Source organism: Schistocerca nitens, chromosome 7 (assembly GCF_023898315.1).
Source record: "Schistocerca nitens isolate TAMUIC-IGC-003100 chromosome 7, iqSchNite1.1, whole genome shotgun sequence".
Lineage (NCBI taxonomy): Eukaryota > Metazoa > Arthropoda > Insecta > Orthoptera > Acrididae > Schistocerca > Schistocerca nitens.
The window spans coordinates 221826320-221843479 of NC_064620.1; the positions used below are offsets into that span (position 1 = coordinate 221826320).

The following is a 17160-nucleotide window of genomic DNA, read 5'->3' on the forward strand; positions in this document are numbered from 1 at the left end:
TGCACATTATCTGCTGCAACTTTCCAGTTTAAAGTCATCATTTTTATGGGGCATGCTGTCAGAGTGATCCCAAGTGTTTTATGTTGTCAGACTAATTTTGCCCACTCAACTTTGATATTATCAAAACCTCTGAGATTTGACATTTTTTTTTTCATTTACATTGGCTACAGATGCTCTACAGTACGTATCAATCACTGTTGCTAGTGTGGTTACCGCTTCATTATTCCTTATAATGACCCCTATATCATCTGCATATGCTCTTGTATCTGTTCTGTTTCTTGATCATGTTAAGCCTTTTAATCTAGCATTGACATGTCAGAGGGAAGGATCCAATAAAATAGCAAAGAGCAACATGGGCAGAGGACTTCCTTGAGGAACACCCCATTTTATTTGTGTCGGCGTGGATTGTTGACAATTTGCTGCTATTTTTGCATTTATTCCAGTTTCTGTGTTCTTGATAAACTGTATGACCCTCTTGTTGAAACCTGTTTTCTTCAACATCTGTAGAAGATATTCATGATTTACTACATCGCAGGCTTTATAAAAAATCTAAAAAAAAGCACACTTTATGTTTGTTACAGAAGTTATTGCAATGATATCCCTGAATTCTGCTAGATTTTGAAAAATGGTTCTGCCTTGCCACAGTTCTGATGTTTACTAATAATTTTATCTGTAAGGCATGAAATACTCTTGTTTACTATTCTAGCTATTAATTTATAATCAGAATTTAGCAGTGAAACTGGACAAAAATTATTTAAATCTTTGTTTCCATTATTTTTTGGCACAAGAACAGTTTTACTCTCCTTAAACTCAGCTGGAATAATTTTACCATGCATAACCTCATTTACAATGTCCATGATTTTCGCACCCACTATTGGCCAGTAACAGATGTAAAACTCTGCTGGCACACCATCCAGTCCTGGGAAATTTTTTAGTGGTGAGGCGCACATACACGTCCTCTTCACTGACTACCTTGAGTAAATTTTCATTGTCATCTTCTGTCAGCTGTGGGGCTAGGATGTCAAGGAATTTTTCCAAGGAAGCATCACTACTTTGATTTACAGAATATAGCTTGCAACAATAGTGATAATCTTGTTCATGATATCCTGCTGGTTTCTGAGAATGGTACCATTTTTTGTATGCTTCACTAAGTGATACAGGGAAGTAGTTTCATCTTCTGACATCGAATTTGACTTCAAATTTATTTCCAACCCTTCCATTTGATTTCTCTTGATATTAAGTAACTTGGTTTTGACGTTTTTGATGTCTACTATCTGAAGTGAGTAACCTGCTGAGACCTGATCTTACAGATTTCTCAAAACAGAATGGTAATATTCTATAGTGCATTTCATTTCTCTTGCATTCTGGACACTGTTGGCTGAACTGAATAGGATTTATTGTCAAAAGCAAATACCAGAGTATTCTTCCTGAGGTTTGTAGCAATAGTTAATCCAGTGACAAAATTTCGGTTAAATAACCGAAATTCCAATTAACAGCAGCACAACCAGAAGAACTGATCAGATCACAAGGAGTATGAATGAGCATGGAGATTAACGGACGGACAACACTCAGAGAAGAACAAGTACAGCAATGCAAACATGGAAGTGGAGTGCAGCGCAGTAGTAAACAACATCCACTCCCTAGGGCAACTGAAATGGATCTATCTGAACAGCACAACTAAATATGTGCTGTTAGTGGTAGCTACCATACATTTGGATACAGTGTTGCCATATTGCCACTCTTTAATGTCCTTTTTCTGCCAGGTGTAATCACCGGACGAAATTTTGTGAGAGACATATTTTTATCACTGGTATGTGAGGAGTTGCATTGCAAAGCTAAAGTGTACAAATTTTGCTTCACCCTACATATGTGGTCTCCTTTATAGATGAGTTACACTTTCCTAGAATTCATCCAAAAACTGAAGTTGACCAATTGTCTTTCCTACTTCACACCTTATGTGCTCATCCCATTTCGTAATGCATCAGTTTCTCTACGTTTTGCAAATTTTAAATTCATCATCAAAATTGTACAAAATTAATAATGCTTTATTTTGGAAGTTATTGTTAAAATTCTATAAAAAGTGATGCAGTGAGGCTACGAGTTAGTTGCTGAGTTGTTGTTTTGTCAATCAGATTTGAAGTTACTTTTGGAAGTCAAAGAGATCAGTGAAGTCTGTCTGTGTTTTGTTTACATGCTGAGTGTGCAGTTTGGACATCAATTAATGTGAATAAAAATTTGTGAAGCCTGAAAATATCCCATTCATTCATCAATGAACCAGGCAGAAAAAACTTAAGTAATATTCCACATGAATAGTTACATTTGGTGGAGTTGAGCTGGGATTGATGTTTGAAATGTGGAAATATGTTTAACAAGTGACTGTTTCAGGTGAACGTGAGACGAATGCCAAACATAAATTGTCTGGAAAAACTTTGTGTTATGGACGCACAGAATGAATGGAAAGAGTTGGTGTGGATAAAAAGGACCAAATTCTCAGACAGCACTGTGTACCATCACATGAATAACAGTTTATGTTTTTAATTAAATAGTTTTGTGACAGTAACAAACGTTTGTGTGGGAAGTTTGTGTATTTTGTAATTTACCATGGCCAATAGCGACAAGGTAAACACTTCAGATCTAGGAGCAAGTTTCAGTGAACTATCGTCCAATAGTTATCAAACTGTAGATCGAAGCTTTGGTGGAGAGGGTTCCAGTGAAAATGCCACCACAAGTACTCCAATTGCACAGGGAAGTGTAGGAGGAGATGATTTGTTAATGTTATTAATGCAGCATATGATAGAAGTGAAGGAAGAGATGGGACAGATTAGGCAAGAAGTGAAAAAATAGATGGGATGGATTAAGGATATTGGTCAACAGGGTCTACAATTAAGTCAGCAATTCAGTGAACAAATGGTGGAATTAAAGAATACTGTTACTGAAAATACTAATCATATTAGGGAAATCCAGGAGGGTTTGGCAGCACTAAGAATTACTGTTGAGACAGGACATGGCGAACTCAATACTTGTTTAGGAGCAGTAGAAGGAAGGTTAGAGATATTAGAAACTAATTTCACACAAGAGTGGTCCAAAAATGGGGAGAGATTCAAAAAACTAGATAAACCTGTAGAAGTAGAAAATTCTAAACTTAAAGTAGAGGTTGTTCAGACTAGGAGACTGTTAGAAGAGAAGGTAGAAACTTTCAAAAGAAACTCTGAGCTAAAACTTACAGACATTTCCAATCAAATAAGTAATGTAGAACTAAAGTATGACGAAAAAATAGATTTGTGTAAAAGTAATGTTGTAGATTTAAGTAAGAAAGTTGTAGGACTACAAGATGGTGTAGATCAAAGGAATTTTATTAGAAATATTAATTGTGTATGGTGTGGCATACCTTTAAAATGCTTTCCAGGAGATGGTAAATTGCATCCTGTTGATTTTTTACAGCATTGTCGAGATAATTTTAGTAATGACATGACAGACAATGTTAAAATTAAATTCGTTAAGAGATTTTTGGATGGAGAAGCAATCTCATGGGCCAATCAGAATGTTAATTGTACTATGTCATATGATTAATTCAAAAGAAAGTTCTTAAATAAGTTTTGGTCAGAATCTTAGCAAGCTAGGATTAAGAGTGAGTTTTTGAATGGTCAAATGTATAGGGAAGGTGATGGTAGCTTGAAGTGTTTCTGTGAAAATTAATTGAAGAAGTTAGTGCACTTAGACAAACCTTTTGATGAACTAACACAAATAGATGCCTTAAAAAGGAGATTACCGAAAAGAGTACAGTGGGAGTTGATTTATGGACCAGATGACTCCATAGATCAGTTCTTGAGATATGTAGATAAGTTGGATAGAGCCTTTGAGAGAAGTGAGAGGTTAAGTAATGGCAGATTTGGCAATCAACCAACTGGGGGTGGGGGGGGGGGGGTGGAATCAGAGCAGGAATCGAGGTAGGAGTGATAATAGATGGATCAACCATAGAAATGGGAATGGAAACAGAGGATATGACAACAGGGAGAGACTTTGAGAGAATAATAACAAACAACTGGACAATCACCACTCAAGACCAGGCAATTTAAGCTGATGGATGCTTCATTGGGCGTCTGTCAGTTTGGGGCGAGAAATAAGTACCGAATTCAGGCTAAACACCACCAGCCTAGGGGCATCGAAAATAATTACTGAAGACAGAGTAATCAAAGATATTGGAGTGGGAATGACAGAACTAATGTAAGAAGAGCACATAAGATTAGCAAATTACAGTTTGACAGTAAATTCTGCAAAAGTATGAATGAAAGTGTTGAAGATAGAAGAAATAGCATCTGTAAGAATGTTGAAGAGGTTCTGTTAGAGGAGGGAACTATCTCAAATCTATATAATCAGTATGGCAAAGAGGTTTGCAAAGAAAATGTTGGTTCTGATGATAATCCTGATGAGTTTGGATTAGGTAAATTGCTGGAGGAAGAATCAATCACTGTTAAGCACTTAAGTGATGACACTTGTACTGGTGTACTTGTCAACAATTCTGATAATCATCGTAAAGATGTTGTAGAAGTGTCTAGTATTGGAGATGATAGCATGTGTGATAATGTTGATAGTGAAAGTGTCAGTAGTTATGATGAATGGGAGGCAGAATTAGACGGCATGTTGTATATGAAGGTTAAAGAAGATTTAATTAATGACGAAGAAGATGATGTTAGTAGTATTTGTGAAGAATATGAGAACCAGATTGTACAAGTGGAAACTGGGAAGGTATCATCAGATAAGGAACATGAGGATAGACATTACGATTTAGATGTGATGCTAGAAACATTATGGGATACTTACAAGGGTTATAGTGACAGCGACAGAGTAAAAAGGGTCATCAAGATTATTTGTGAAGAACTGCATTCCAACTGGGAAGGTAGACACAATCAGCAGGCTTACAGTGAGATCAGTTCTGGGAAAAGTAGACAGTGTGCAAAAGAGGAACATGACATCAAGCAATCATCTGATGTAGCTCTAAAAATTCAGACAAGTAAGAGAAATTGTGCAGGCAAAAATGGTATAAACAACTTGGACTTTAGGGAGACTGAGAATGATTTGTTGCATGAAGATTAGGAAAGCAGGAAAGAAAAAGCTTTGGGTTGCCCGTATATATGTATAAAAGTTGCAAATTATGAAGGAGTTTGCCTATTAGACATGGGTAATCCTGTCTGTGCCATTTCTGAAAAATTTAGAGACCAGATAAGACATAGTGCTGACTTTAAGGAATATCCTGTTATTGGAATCAGAATTAAGGGAGTAACTGGTAGCCACAGCAAAGTTGTCAACAGGGAAGCCTTAATATCTTTCACCAGTAATGATGTATAGTATAATCAAGGATGTTTTGTAGTATCTGACCTCAATGAAAATATTTTGTTTGGAATGAAGTGGATACAAGGAGTAAATGCAGATTTTGACTGGAATAACAAAAATTTAACGCTTACCAACCCAAAGACAGATGTAACACATATGACTGAACTAATCATCCAAAATTGCCCAGAGAACAATTTCCAAATAAGAAGAGTGATTTGTGCAAATGAGAAGATTGATGTTAATGAGGAAGACAATGAAGAAGAATGCAATGAAGACAAGTATGCTGAATTAGTGGCCACCAAACTAAAAGAAGCTGGAAGTCTAGATAAAGAACAGACAGATCAATTAGGTAGTTTGTTGTAGGTATACAAAGATGTGTTTAGTGAGAACCTGAAAAAGTGAAAAACTATGACTGTAGACTTAATCTAAAACCACATGAACCATTTTTTATCAAACCATATGGAGTAAGTTTCAAACACCAAGAAAAAATAAGATGATGTAAAAGACCTCAGGAGCACACAATTTTGTGTCAAATATGTGGTGAGCACTAGGTCTCTGAGCTATGTAGCATTCTATTTTCTTCTTTTCAGTTTTGGATGCTACATCTTTTACTCATCTATAAACCTGTAATGAAGTTATCTCTTACTGAAAATGCTATGCATTCTCTGTACTATAAGTTTTCTGTATGAAATATGACTATTGAGTGACATTATTTGAGGAATAATTTGAAAATGTAAACTGCATACTAAATTTGACTTTCCTGCAATAGTGACTGACCAATTATTGTAGTTATACTCTGTAGAGCATGTATTTGATTTGTGGGTGTTTCTTTGAGAGTTACAGGCATGGTCATGATTTCATGAATTTTTCTTCTGAGATCAACTAATGAACAATGGTAAAGATGTACATGTGTTACTAAATGGGCAAGTTCCACTGTGACAAAAGATATTTTGTGAAAAGTTTGTTATTACATGATGGTGTAATGATGAGCAGTCTGTGAGTTTGTTTGATATGATAAAGAGTTAAATGAGATCTGGAGGGGAGGGGGGGGGGGGGAATCAAATATACTGCATAGTGGGGATATACTGAAATATTAATAAAAAAGAAAGGATAACTATATAATAAATTTTTGGTTCATTGACTTTAATCTGTATATAGCTAAATCTTTATAGTTAAGAGATGATTGATTTGTATGATTTTGTTAGTAAATATGCTTATATATATGCTTATATGCCACTCCCAGGAGCGGATATGTGCGGATGGATATGTGTGTGTGTGTGCAAGTGTATACCTGTCCTTTTTTCCCCCTAAGGTAAGTCTTTCTGCTCCTACCCTTGTGACCGTTCCCGGTGTAAAACCTGTCCAATGCACCCTCCCACCACCACCTACTCCAGTCCTGTAATCCGGAAGGTGTACACAATCAAAGGCAGAGCCACGTGTGAAAGCACCCACGTGATTTACCAACTGACCTGCCTACACTGTGAAGCTTTCTATGTGGGAATGACCAGCAACAGACTGTCCATTCGCATGAATGGACACAGGCAGACAGTGTTTGTTGGTAATGAGGATCACCCTGTGGCTAAACATGCCTTAGTGCACATCCAGCACTTCTTGGCAGAGTGTTACACCGTCCAGGTTATCTGGCTACTTCCCACTAACACCAACCTGTCAGAACTCCGGAGATGGGAACTTGCCCTTCAGTATATCCTCTCTTCTCGTTATCCGCCAGGCCTCAACCTCTGCTAATTTCATGTTGCCGCCGCTCATACCTCACCTGTCTTTCAACAACATATTTGCCTCTGTACTTCCGCCTCGACTGACATCGCTGCCCAAACTCTTTGCCTTTACAAATGTCTGCTTGTGTCTGTGTATGTGCGGATGGATATGTGTGTGTGTGCGCGAGTGTATACCTGTCCTTTTTTCCCCCTAAGGTAAGTCTTTCCGCTCCCGGGATTGGAATGACTCCTTACCCTCTCCCTTAAAACCCACATCCTTTCGTCTTTTCCTCACCTTCCCTCTTTCCTGATGAAGCAACCATTGGTTGCGAAAGCTTGAATTTTGTGTGTATGTTTGTGTGTCTATCGCCCTGCCAGCACTTTCGTATAGTAAGTCACATCACCTTTGTTTTTAGATATATTTTTCCCGCGTGGAATGTTTCTCTCTCTCTCTCTCTCTCTCTCTCTCTCTCTCTCTCTCTCTATGGTAAAGGCAAAGAGTTTGGGCAGAGATGTCAGTTGAGGCGGAAGTACAGAGGCAAAGATGTTGTTGAAAGACAGGTGAGATATGCAAATGTCTGCTTGTGTCTGTGTATGTGCGGATGGATATGTGTGTGTATGCGAGTGTATACCCGTCCTTTTTTCCCCCTAAGGTAAGTCTTTCTGCTCCTGGGATTGGAATGACTCCTTACCCTCTCCCTTAAAACCCACATCCTTTTGTCTTTCCCTCTCCTTCCCTCTTTCCTGACGAAGCAACCGTTGGTTGCGAAAGCTACAATTTTGTGTGTATGTTTGTGTTTGTTTGTGTTTCTATCGACTTGCCAGCACTTTCGTTTGGTAAGTCACATCATCGTTGTTTTTAGATATATTTTCCCACGTGGAATGTTTCCCTCTATATATATATATATAACAGAGGGAAACATTCCACGTGGAAAAAATATATCTAAAAAGAAAGATGATGAGACTTACCAAACAAAAGCGCTGGCAGGTCGATAGACACACAAACAAACACAAATATACACACAAAATTCAAGCTTTCGCAACAAACTGTTGCCTCATCAGGAAAGAGGGAAGGAGAGGGAGAGACGAAAGGATGTGGGTTTTAAGGGAGAGGGTAAGGAGTCATTCCAATCCCGGGAGCGGAAAGACTTACCTTCGGGGGAAAAAAGGACAGGTATACACTCGCACACACACACATATCCATCCACACATACAGACACAAGCAGACATATGTACTATCATTACATGTTAGTAACCAAATCCAAACTGTAATTATTTATGTAACTAAAATAATATGAGATGCATTATTTTAATTAAACTTCAGAATGATTATCTTATGGAAAACTAAAAATATCACTACAAAAGATGTCATTGAATATTGTATTTTATGCCTTATTTGGCTGTAACATCAGTTTCTTTACATTTAGTAAATTTTAATTGTAACATCAAAATTGTACAAAATTAATAATGCTTTATTTTGGAAGTTATTGTTAAAATTCTATAAAAAGCGATGCAGCGAGGCCGTGAGTTAGTTGTTGTTGTTTTGTCAATCAGATTTGAAGTCACTTTTGGAAGTCAAAGAGATCAGTGAAGTCTGTCTGTGTTTTATTTATATGATGAGTGTGCAGTTCGGACATCAATTGATGTGAATAAAAATTTGTGAAGCATGAAAATTTCCCATTCATTTATCAATGGACCAGGCATAAGAAACTTAAGTTAAATAACATTCAACATGAATTGTTACAAGAGGAAGCTGCCTCTCATCATACCAAACAGGTACTCCTTCTAAGTCATCCTATAACCTACAATGATACAATGATGAGACTCTCCCATATACTACTCTCTGTCAGATCATCCATTCTCTGTCTCAGGCCTGACAGTGCCTGATGATCATTTTCCATCCAGGGCAAAATACTGTGTTATATTACATAAAAAGTTTTTGAGGCCTTCACATATTTGAGAACCTATTCCATATGTTCAGGCCTTCATTAACAGTCTGCAGTGGGGGCGCTGTGTCAAATGCTTCCCAGATATCTAGGAACATGGAATCTGCCAGTAGCCCTTGATTCATGGTACATAGGATAATGTGCAAGAAAAAGACAAGCTAGGTTACACAAGAGTGATACTTTCTAAATTTGTTCTAATTTGTTGACAGAAACTTTTGCATCTGAAGGAAGTATATTGTATTGGAACTTAGAATATGCTAAATAATTCTACAGCAAACTGATGTTAAGGATATTGGTCTGCAATTTTACAGGTTGGTTCTTTCATCCTTCTTATAAAAAGGAGTCATGTGCGATTTTTTCCATTGCTTCAAACTTTGTGCTCAGTGAGAGATTCATGACAAATGCAAGGTAAGTAAAGGACCAATGCTGAAGAAACCTTCTTGTACTTCAGTTTCTATGATTGTGTTCCCGTATGTGTGGTGTAGCTGATTTTTCATGCTTCTTCCTTAGGCATCTTTCAGTTTACCAACATTCTCCTGGTTCTAAGCTGGTTTGGCACTATTACCCCATTGCTTTGTTATTCCTGCAGTGGTTTTGATATTTTGCACCCATGGGCTGATAGTTGATGTTCCATTCATACTACATCATTTCATACCTTGCAGCTGATTAAACAGCTGAATAAACTATTGATTCTGTTGATTGTAGGATCAGCACTCTTTGCAGATATTTTGATTCCAATGTCACACGTAATATAAGCAGTACTTTCATTTTTCCACATCATCTACACATTCATGGTACAAATATTACTTTCATATCTACTCTAAATGTGTGAAAACACAACAAATAAGAGTATGAAGTAAGATGGTTTGATATATATATATATATCAATAATGTGGTTACGTACCCTGTCATAAAGTGAAAAGACTCGCTCTATGTCATCTTTTGTAAGTTTGGTGGCTCCCTGAAAGTAAACAATATGACATAATATTATAGTTTTACACTTGTTACATGACTGTATTCACTGATATTTCATTAATGGTAGAAAATTTAACTAATATTGAAAGTGGACTATTAAACAAGACTCTGAAAAGATTCTGTGAATGATGAGTAATGGGAATTTTTATGAGGATAACACAGGAGAGGAAAATGAGTACTTATGGCTAAATTCTATGGCCGTGTTTTAATTACAGAGATGTATTATGTTGATTCCCACATTCTAACTTCAAAATTCATATGCTATGATTTGAGTTCCATCCCAGATGAATTCCACAAGAATTATATAATACAGAAACATGAACACCCTAAGATAGAACTGCCTCATGTTATGAGGAGACGGTAAAGCATGGTTTATTCTTTTAAGGGAAATTTGCTTGGAATATACAACATAGTATGCATTTTTTTGAAGTAGTGGGTAACTTTACTGTGGTAGAGATCATTCAGGTACAGTTAGGTGTGTAGGGACAGTGATATGAAAAAGGATGGCATTAAAATGTTATGTGAAGATACTAACAAAAACATTATTTCTTTAACTGTAATGACATGTTTAGTTTGCAGGTAAATTATTTAATTATCAACCTGTAGCAATCTTGGATTACTGATAGTTACATCACACACTGACATACATATCCTCATCTATTACAAAATAATGTTCTTCATTATCTTTCTTCACACCTCCAAAAATATGAAAGAAATACAACAAATATCTGTGGTACAAGGATGATGAAGTAAAAATGCCTTGGAGTAGAGTAAAGAAACATTATTTTGTTACATAATGACAGTTTTCTTCACATTTTGTAAGTGTGATGTGATCTGCTTCAGAGTAAAGGCAAACAACATGATAGTTTACATATGGTTGCATAAATTAGTGAGAACAAAAAGTCAAGTGTGTGTGTGTGTGTGTGTGTGTGTGTGTGTGTGTGTGTGTGTGTGTGTGTGAGAGAGAGAGAGAGAGAGAGAGAGAGAGAGAGAGAGAGATCCCCTGTACTCCTGAATTACTTACATTCTGCCAGAACATTCCCTACTATTGTAACTGAATTAAATATTCTTTCTTGGACCTGCTATTGTTACTGTCTAATTTATTTATTTAACCATTTTCCATAATATGTAGTAGTGTTTAAAAGGTGCTATTGCAATAGACTTAACATCTAGTGTTTACAACAGTAAAAGTCATGTTTATATGTACATATTATAAAAATTATAAATTACACATACTGAGTTACATGCAGTCACTTACTGAATATAGGCAATGGTACTGTAGATATCTCTAATAGATGTTTTAAAACATTTATATTTAATATATACATTAAATCATAAGGCAACTTGTTGAACATAGCCTGTACTTCCTGACACTAACATGTATTTGCTGGGACTGCATGTAAGACTCCTTTTAATCTTGTATTGTGACCATGTATGTTTCTCTTATTCTCACTACTACCATTGCCAATTATATTTTTTTAAACTTATGTAGGTGATAATATACAAGTCCATAATATACATGCATATTAATGGTAACACTTTCAGTGTTTGAAACAATGGTTTACACAACTGTCCAAGTCTGCTCCCCTTAATAACTTCCCACTCCTCTTTTTTTTCCTCCTGAAGATCCCCCAAGCTGCTTGAGAATGTGCTCAAGCCATACTTCAGATCTGCATTGATATATGCACAGTCAAATACTCCTTAGTGATGCTCATGTGTATGGCCTTATAGGTCCCATAAAATGTAACAGCATTTGCTACCCAGCATGGAATTGATGTATTCAACATTTGTCCCGTTTTATGTTACTCTGTATCCAAATACCAAGAAACTTTGATAGCTTCTTATTTACAATGGGTTAATTATTGATGGTAATATCAAGGTAAGGCAAGGTGTTATGCTGGCAGCTATGAAAATTTATTGATACTGTTTTCCTGTTGCTTATTATGAACTGATTTATTATAAACCATTTACTTAATTGACTTGTAGTTTGCTACATGTTGGATATTTTCATTTTTTGCTGCAGATACTGATAATGCTGTATCATTAGCAAACACAGTTGTTTTGTGTGAATCAATATCCACATCCAGATAAGAGACATAAATCAAAGAAAGAAGTGGACTCCTTACTAGCTCTTGAGGTACCCCAACATGCCTGAGTGTTGTTGTGACAAGTATTCTGAGACTCTTTGTCATTTTACTTCTGCTTGTCTGTTGCTTACATATTGTTTGTGGTTGTTAAGAAACGAATGAAGACATTAATTTCATAGGTCCACAGTGCCACAGTATTTAAGCTTGTTTAGTTGAGCTCTGTGGTTTACCATGAACAAGATGATTGTGTGGTGTTACTGCCTTCTGGCACCCCACATATATCAATTCAGCAGATTATGTATCTCTGTGATAAAGATGAGATAAAATGATTAGAAAAATACTAACACCCAGCCCCTGGGTGAAGATAATCTCTGACCTGACTAGGATTTGAACTCAGGACTATGTAATGTAGAGGCCTTGATGCTTGTCACTAGACTGCAAAATCATAAAAAAATCTTTTGTTTTCATCAGTTACTTTCAAAACATTGGTTATGCACTGATGGACAGTCATCTCAGTTGGTTTACGGTTTCAGAAAACAGATTGGTAATTCATTACTATTCCATTTTTGTTGATACACCTTACTAACTTATTGAACACTAATTCTTCAGTAGTCTAAAAAAGCAGGAGATAATTGTAATGTGGCAATATTTTGTCACTTTATCTTCCTTAACAACTTTGAAAAATAGAAATTACTTCTGACATTTTTAACACTTCTGGAAATATGAAACAATTTCTGACAGGCAGTGTCATTGACAGAAGTAGAGGTAATTTGAAGCATGAATCAGGAAAGAGTCTCGACACCCTTGTTGTACATGCTGTATATTAATGACCTGGAAGAAAATATTACCAGCAATCTTAGACTTTTCACAGATAATGCAGTCGTCAGCAATGAAGCACTGAAAAAAAAAAAAAAAAAAAAAACTGCAGAAGTATTAATCAGATCTGAATAGGATTTCAGAGTAGTGCAAGGATAGTTAATCTGCCTTAAAGGCACAGAAAAGTGGAGAAATCTATTATCATTTTACTACAATATCCGAGAGACACAGTTAAGCTTAGCCAACTCATACAGATACTTCAGTGGAGCACTTTGTGGGCACATAACATTTCAACATTATCACATAGGCCCAGTCATAGATAAGGAAAGTGGTAGACTTTGGTTCATTGGCAAGATACTGGAAAAATACAATCTACAAAGGAGAGTGCTTACAGATCATCTTAGCATACCGCCAGTTGTGTGGGACCTAGACTTGAAGATATATTCAGTTTTTTCCGCAAAAGCACAACAAAAAAATTAAAGAACCATTATCAAGTGAAGAATTTAGAGATATTTTTCAGCACTTACACATCAGTGCCGTAGGGAATATGAAAACAAGATTAGATTAATTATTTCAGTCACAAAGGTATCAAGTCATCATTCTTATTGAACTCAGTTTGAGATTGGAACAGTAAGAAATCCTGGGATGATGTACCAAATTAAGCACACTTTGCCACACACTGGAAATCTGTTTTCAAAGTACTTATGTAAATGGAGATATGTAGATACCTTATTGCAATGAGCAATTACATAGGTGAGTGATGGGCTCAACTATATTTTGGAAGGAGAACTGTAAGCTTTATTTGGTACTGATATGCCATCTGTCCTGATGAGTATGTGGTTTTTTGTTCTTCGACAGCATGACTGTTTTCTCCCTGGTGTCGTGAGCAACAGACTTTGATAATTTACAGATGCTGATCTTGATTTGTAAATAATACTGGAGAATGAGTATAATAGCATGAGAACAAAGATACAGTGCAGTTCTACTGAATTATATAACTAGGCTCTGCCTATAATTGATTAGCTGACAGATATATGGTTGAATAATATAAACTATTGTGTGCTTTTATTATATTTTTTCTCTGTGTTTGCTACACAAATTAAGACTGAAAATTTCCAACTACCTCCCAAGAATGTGAGGAAACTGAGACTAACTCTATTTGTAGTTATAACATACAAAAGTTTGGTTTCATATGTTTTAATGTGGTAAAGATTTCAGAACACTTAAATGATAATACACAATAAAAATGATGAGTCAGGCTAGAGACTGTGACAGCCATTTCTTATATACATTTTCACATCTCCTCAGTGAGAAGTTAGCTGCTGGGACAAAACTGCTCTATTGACTGTAATTTATGTCATAAACCTGTATTTGCCAACTGTTGTTGCAAATCACACTGAAGTTCAGGATGAAAGTAAACTATTATTGAAATATATGACTTATTTCTGACACCAGCACAGTTGTGTGTCATTTACTGGGTTGAGTGTTAATCTTGACTTTTATGTGAGTTCGAAGTTTCTGTTTGTAAATTACAAACTCAGTAAAGACTGCTAATTTTTGTAATTAGAGCCTACTTAATGCTGGGAAGACTGTACAATTAAATGTTGAATAATGTTTGTGGGGAGTTACACCAGAAGTGCTTAGTACCTTCAGAGTCCAGAATATTGTGATAATTATAGCAGAAAGCATGGATAAGGATTTATAAGGCATTCTTTGAAACATTAAACTGAAAAACAACCTTGCACCACTTCCTAAAACATTAATGTTTGCTAAACAAAATGTGACAGATAATGGTGGTATAACAAAAATTCATTATCATGAGAATCAAGTTACCAATCATCATTTCAAGCATTTGTTCTGAGAATGTTAAGCAATTTCCTTAATCATTAGTTTTTTGTTGTTGAACCACAGCCACTGAATAAGTGTAGAAGTTAAAATTATGGTTCAAATGGCTCTGAGCACTATGGGACTCAACTGCTGTGGTCATAAGTCAGTTAAAATTATAATGAAGTATTTGTCTTACTCTGTGATAGAAGCATAACAAGCATTTGTATGAACTGGCTGCTATAAACAAGACTCCATTTTACTTTTTCATTGTTCTCTGGCATTCTAAACAGCAGAGGATAACCTGTTGACTTTCAGTTTAGAGCTGAACCTGTTTCTATGAAACTTATGACCCAAAACAAAATTGTACTGTGGGATGAAACATGTCCCATTTGACTTATACTGAAATGTTGGATGAAATCATGCTAAGTTACAATGCAAGAATCACAATTAAAAAAAAAAAAAATCCATTATATAGGCATTTTGTTCATACAACCACAGCTACTGAGCTACTATGTGACATTGCATAAATTACAATGTCATTATGGAACAATAAGAATGTGTGTAATACATGCATTATTATTAAAACAGTCAGAAATGTTTGCCACATCCTATACAATATTTTGCTGTTTTTAACATGTAGGTTGAGTTTTAAATGTGCTCTATAGAAACAAAGTAAACTGCCTACTGCCTACCTTTAATGATAGTTCATCATCAATGAGTCTATAAAATTATTTTATAATAGTTGTGTCTTTGTACAAAGTTTTAAATTCACTCATTACACTTTCCTGTGTGATCTCCCACTGTGTGAGATTTACAGAGCAGCTCACATAAATGAATGAATAACCTTAGAAAGACAGGCAGTACAAGCTGAATATGATGTTAGTCCATCAGCCAAATGCCTGTGCACCTAACCCCAGAAGTCTCAGTCTGAAGGACAAAATTTTGCAGTGTAACTATTCACTCATTACACATTCCTGTGTGATCTCCCACTGTGTGACATTTACAGAGCAGCTCACATAAATGAATGAATAACCTTAGAAAGACAGGCAGTACAAGCTGAATATGATGTTAGTCCATCAGCCAAATGCCTGTGTAGTAGGCTAAACAGTAGTGCACCTGAAACTTACTGGCAGATTAAAACTGTGTGCCCAACCGAGACTCGAACTCAGGACCTTTGCCTTTCGCGGGCAAGTGCTCTACCATCTGAGCTACTGAAGCACGACTCACGCCCGGTCCTCACAGCTTTACTTCTGCCAGTATCTCGTCTCCTACCTTGCCCGCGAAAGGCAAAGGTCCCGAGTTCGAGTCTCGGTCGGGCACACAGTTTTAATCTGCCAGTAAGTTTCATATCAGTACACACTTCGCTGCAGAGTGAAAATCTCATTCGGGGAGTAGTGCACCTAACCCCAGAAGTCTCAGTCTGAAGGGCAAAATTTTGCAGTGTAACTATGTTACCCATAACCTTTGAAATAACACAAGTGTTTTTGTGCTCTACATTGCCTTTAATACATGGTCACATGGTGGTAAGAAATTGCTTACTACACCAATTTTCACAGTCGTCACTCTTTCCAGCAGTTTGCTGCTGACTTCCATTTTCTCATTTCCTGCAATTATTTCTTCATTTTTACATACCTACCACAACCTTAGTCCTTAACAGTCTATGTATTACCTATTACAACTCATCATTTCCTGCAATATAACCTACTAGAGTTTCCTCTATTGCAAAATGTTTTCTTAAAAGACTTGTTAAAACAGGATTTTCACTCAACATGGTTATTATTTATATCAACACTTTTATCCATATAAGAAATAACAAAGAAGATTTCATTTTTGAGTGAATGGACAGTCATTTTCTGTTACTAAGCTTTACTATTGCCACATTACGTTAAAATTATTTGATACTTATGCTACTTGCTCATCAAATGTGACATGTACCTATAAACAGAAAGTACTCTGCAAAATGAATGCAGCATTATTCTTACCTCAAAGTGATAAATGGATACTGAGCAAGGGTATTCATATCAACAGAAAGCAATACTGCTTAATGTTTTCAGAAGTATCACTTCTGCCCATCAATGAGTATCTCATACTATGCTTAGTAACTTTTTTGATGAGTCTACTGGACCTAGAGTAGGGGACAAAGAGGAGTTGTGGGAAAAGGAAGAGAGGAAGGTGAGGAAGCAGAATACAGGCCAATATGCCCTATGAATCCACTTGAAATCTAGCATCTTAATTCTGATCTTAAATACAATAAAAATGAAATGACAATGAATAAAGTTTTATGTATTTTCTTTCATTCTCACATCATTGCATGCACTGTAAATGATCATACTTCATCTGTCTTAAAAGTAAAAATTTACAAGCATAGCACACATTAACTGATATGCTGCAATATGGCTACACTGCTGAAGCTGAAGAAAATGAGAGTAGGCTTTTAAGACATTTTTATGGTTAACAGCAATT

General features: G+C 36.1%; 1 protein-coding gene across 4 annotated transcripts in view; it reads right to left on the reverse strand.

The window, feature by feature from the left end:
• LOC126195153 (calbindin-32) overlaps window positions 1-17160 on the reverse strand; it is a 996724-nt gene that overhangs the window by 29752 nt on the left and 949812 nt on the right. Inside the window, exon 9 of one of the 4 annotated variants that reach the window (XM_049933659.1) lies at window positions 9897-9953. The exons of the other annotated variants lie outside the window; for them this stretch is intronic. Coding sequence (XP_049789616.1) covers window positions 9897-9953 — 57 coding nt within the window. The remainder of the gene's footprint in view (window positions 1-9896; window positions 9954-17160) is intronic. 4 annotated transcript variants of the gene reach the window in all.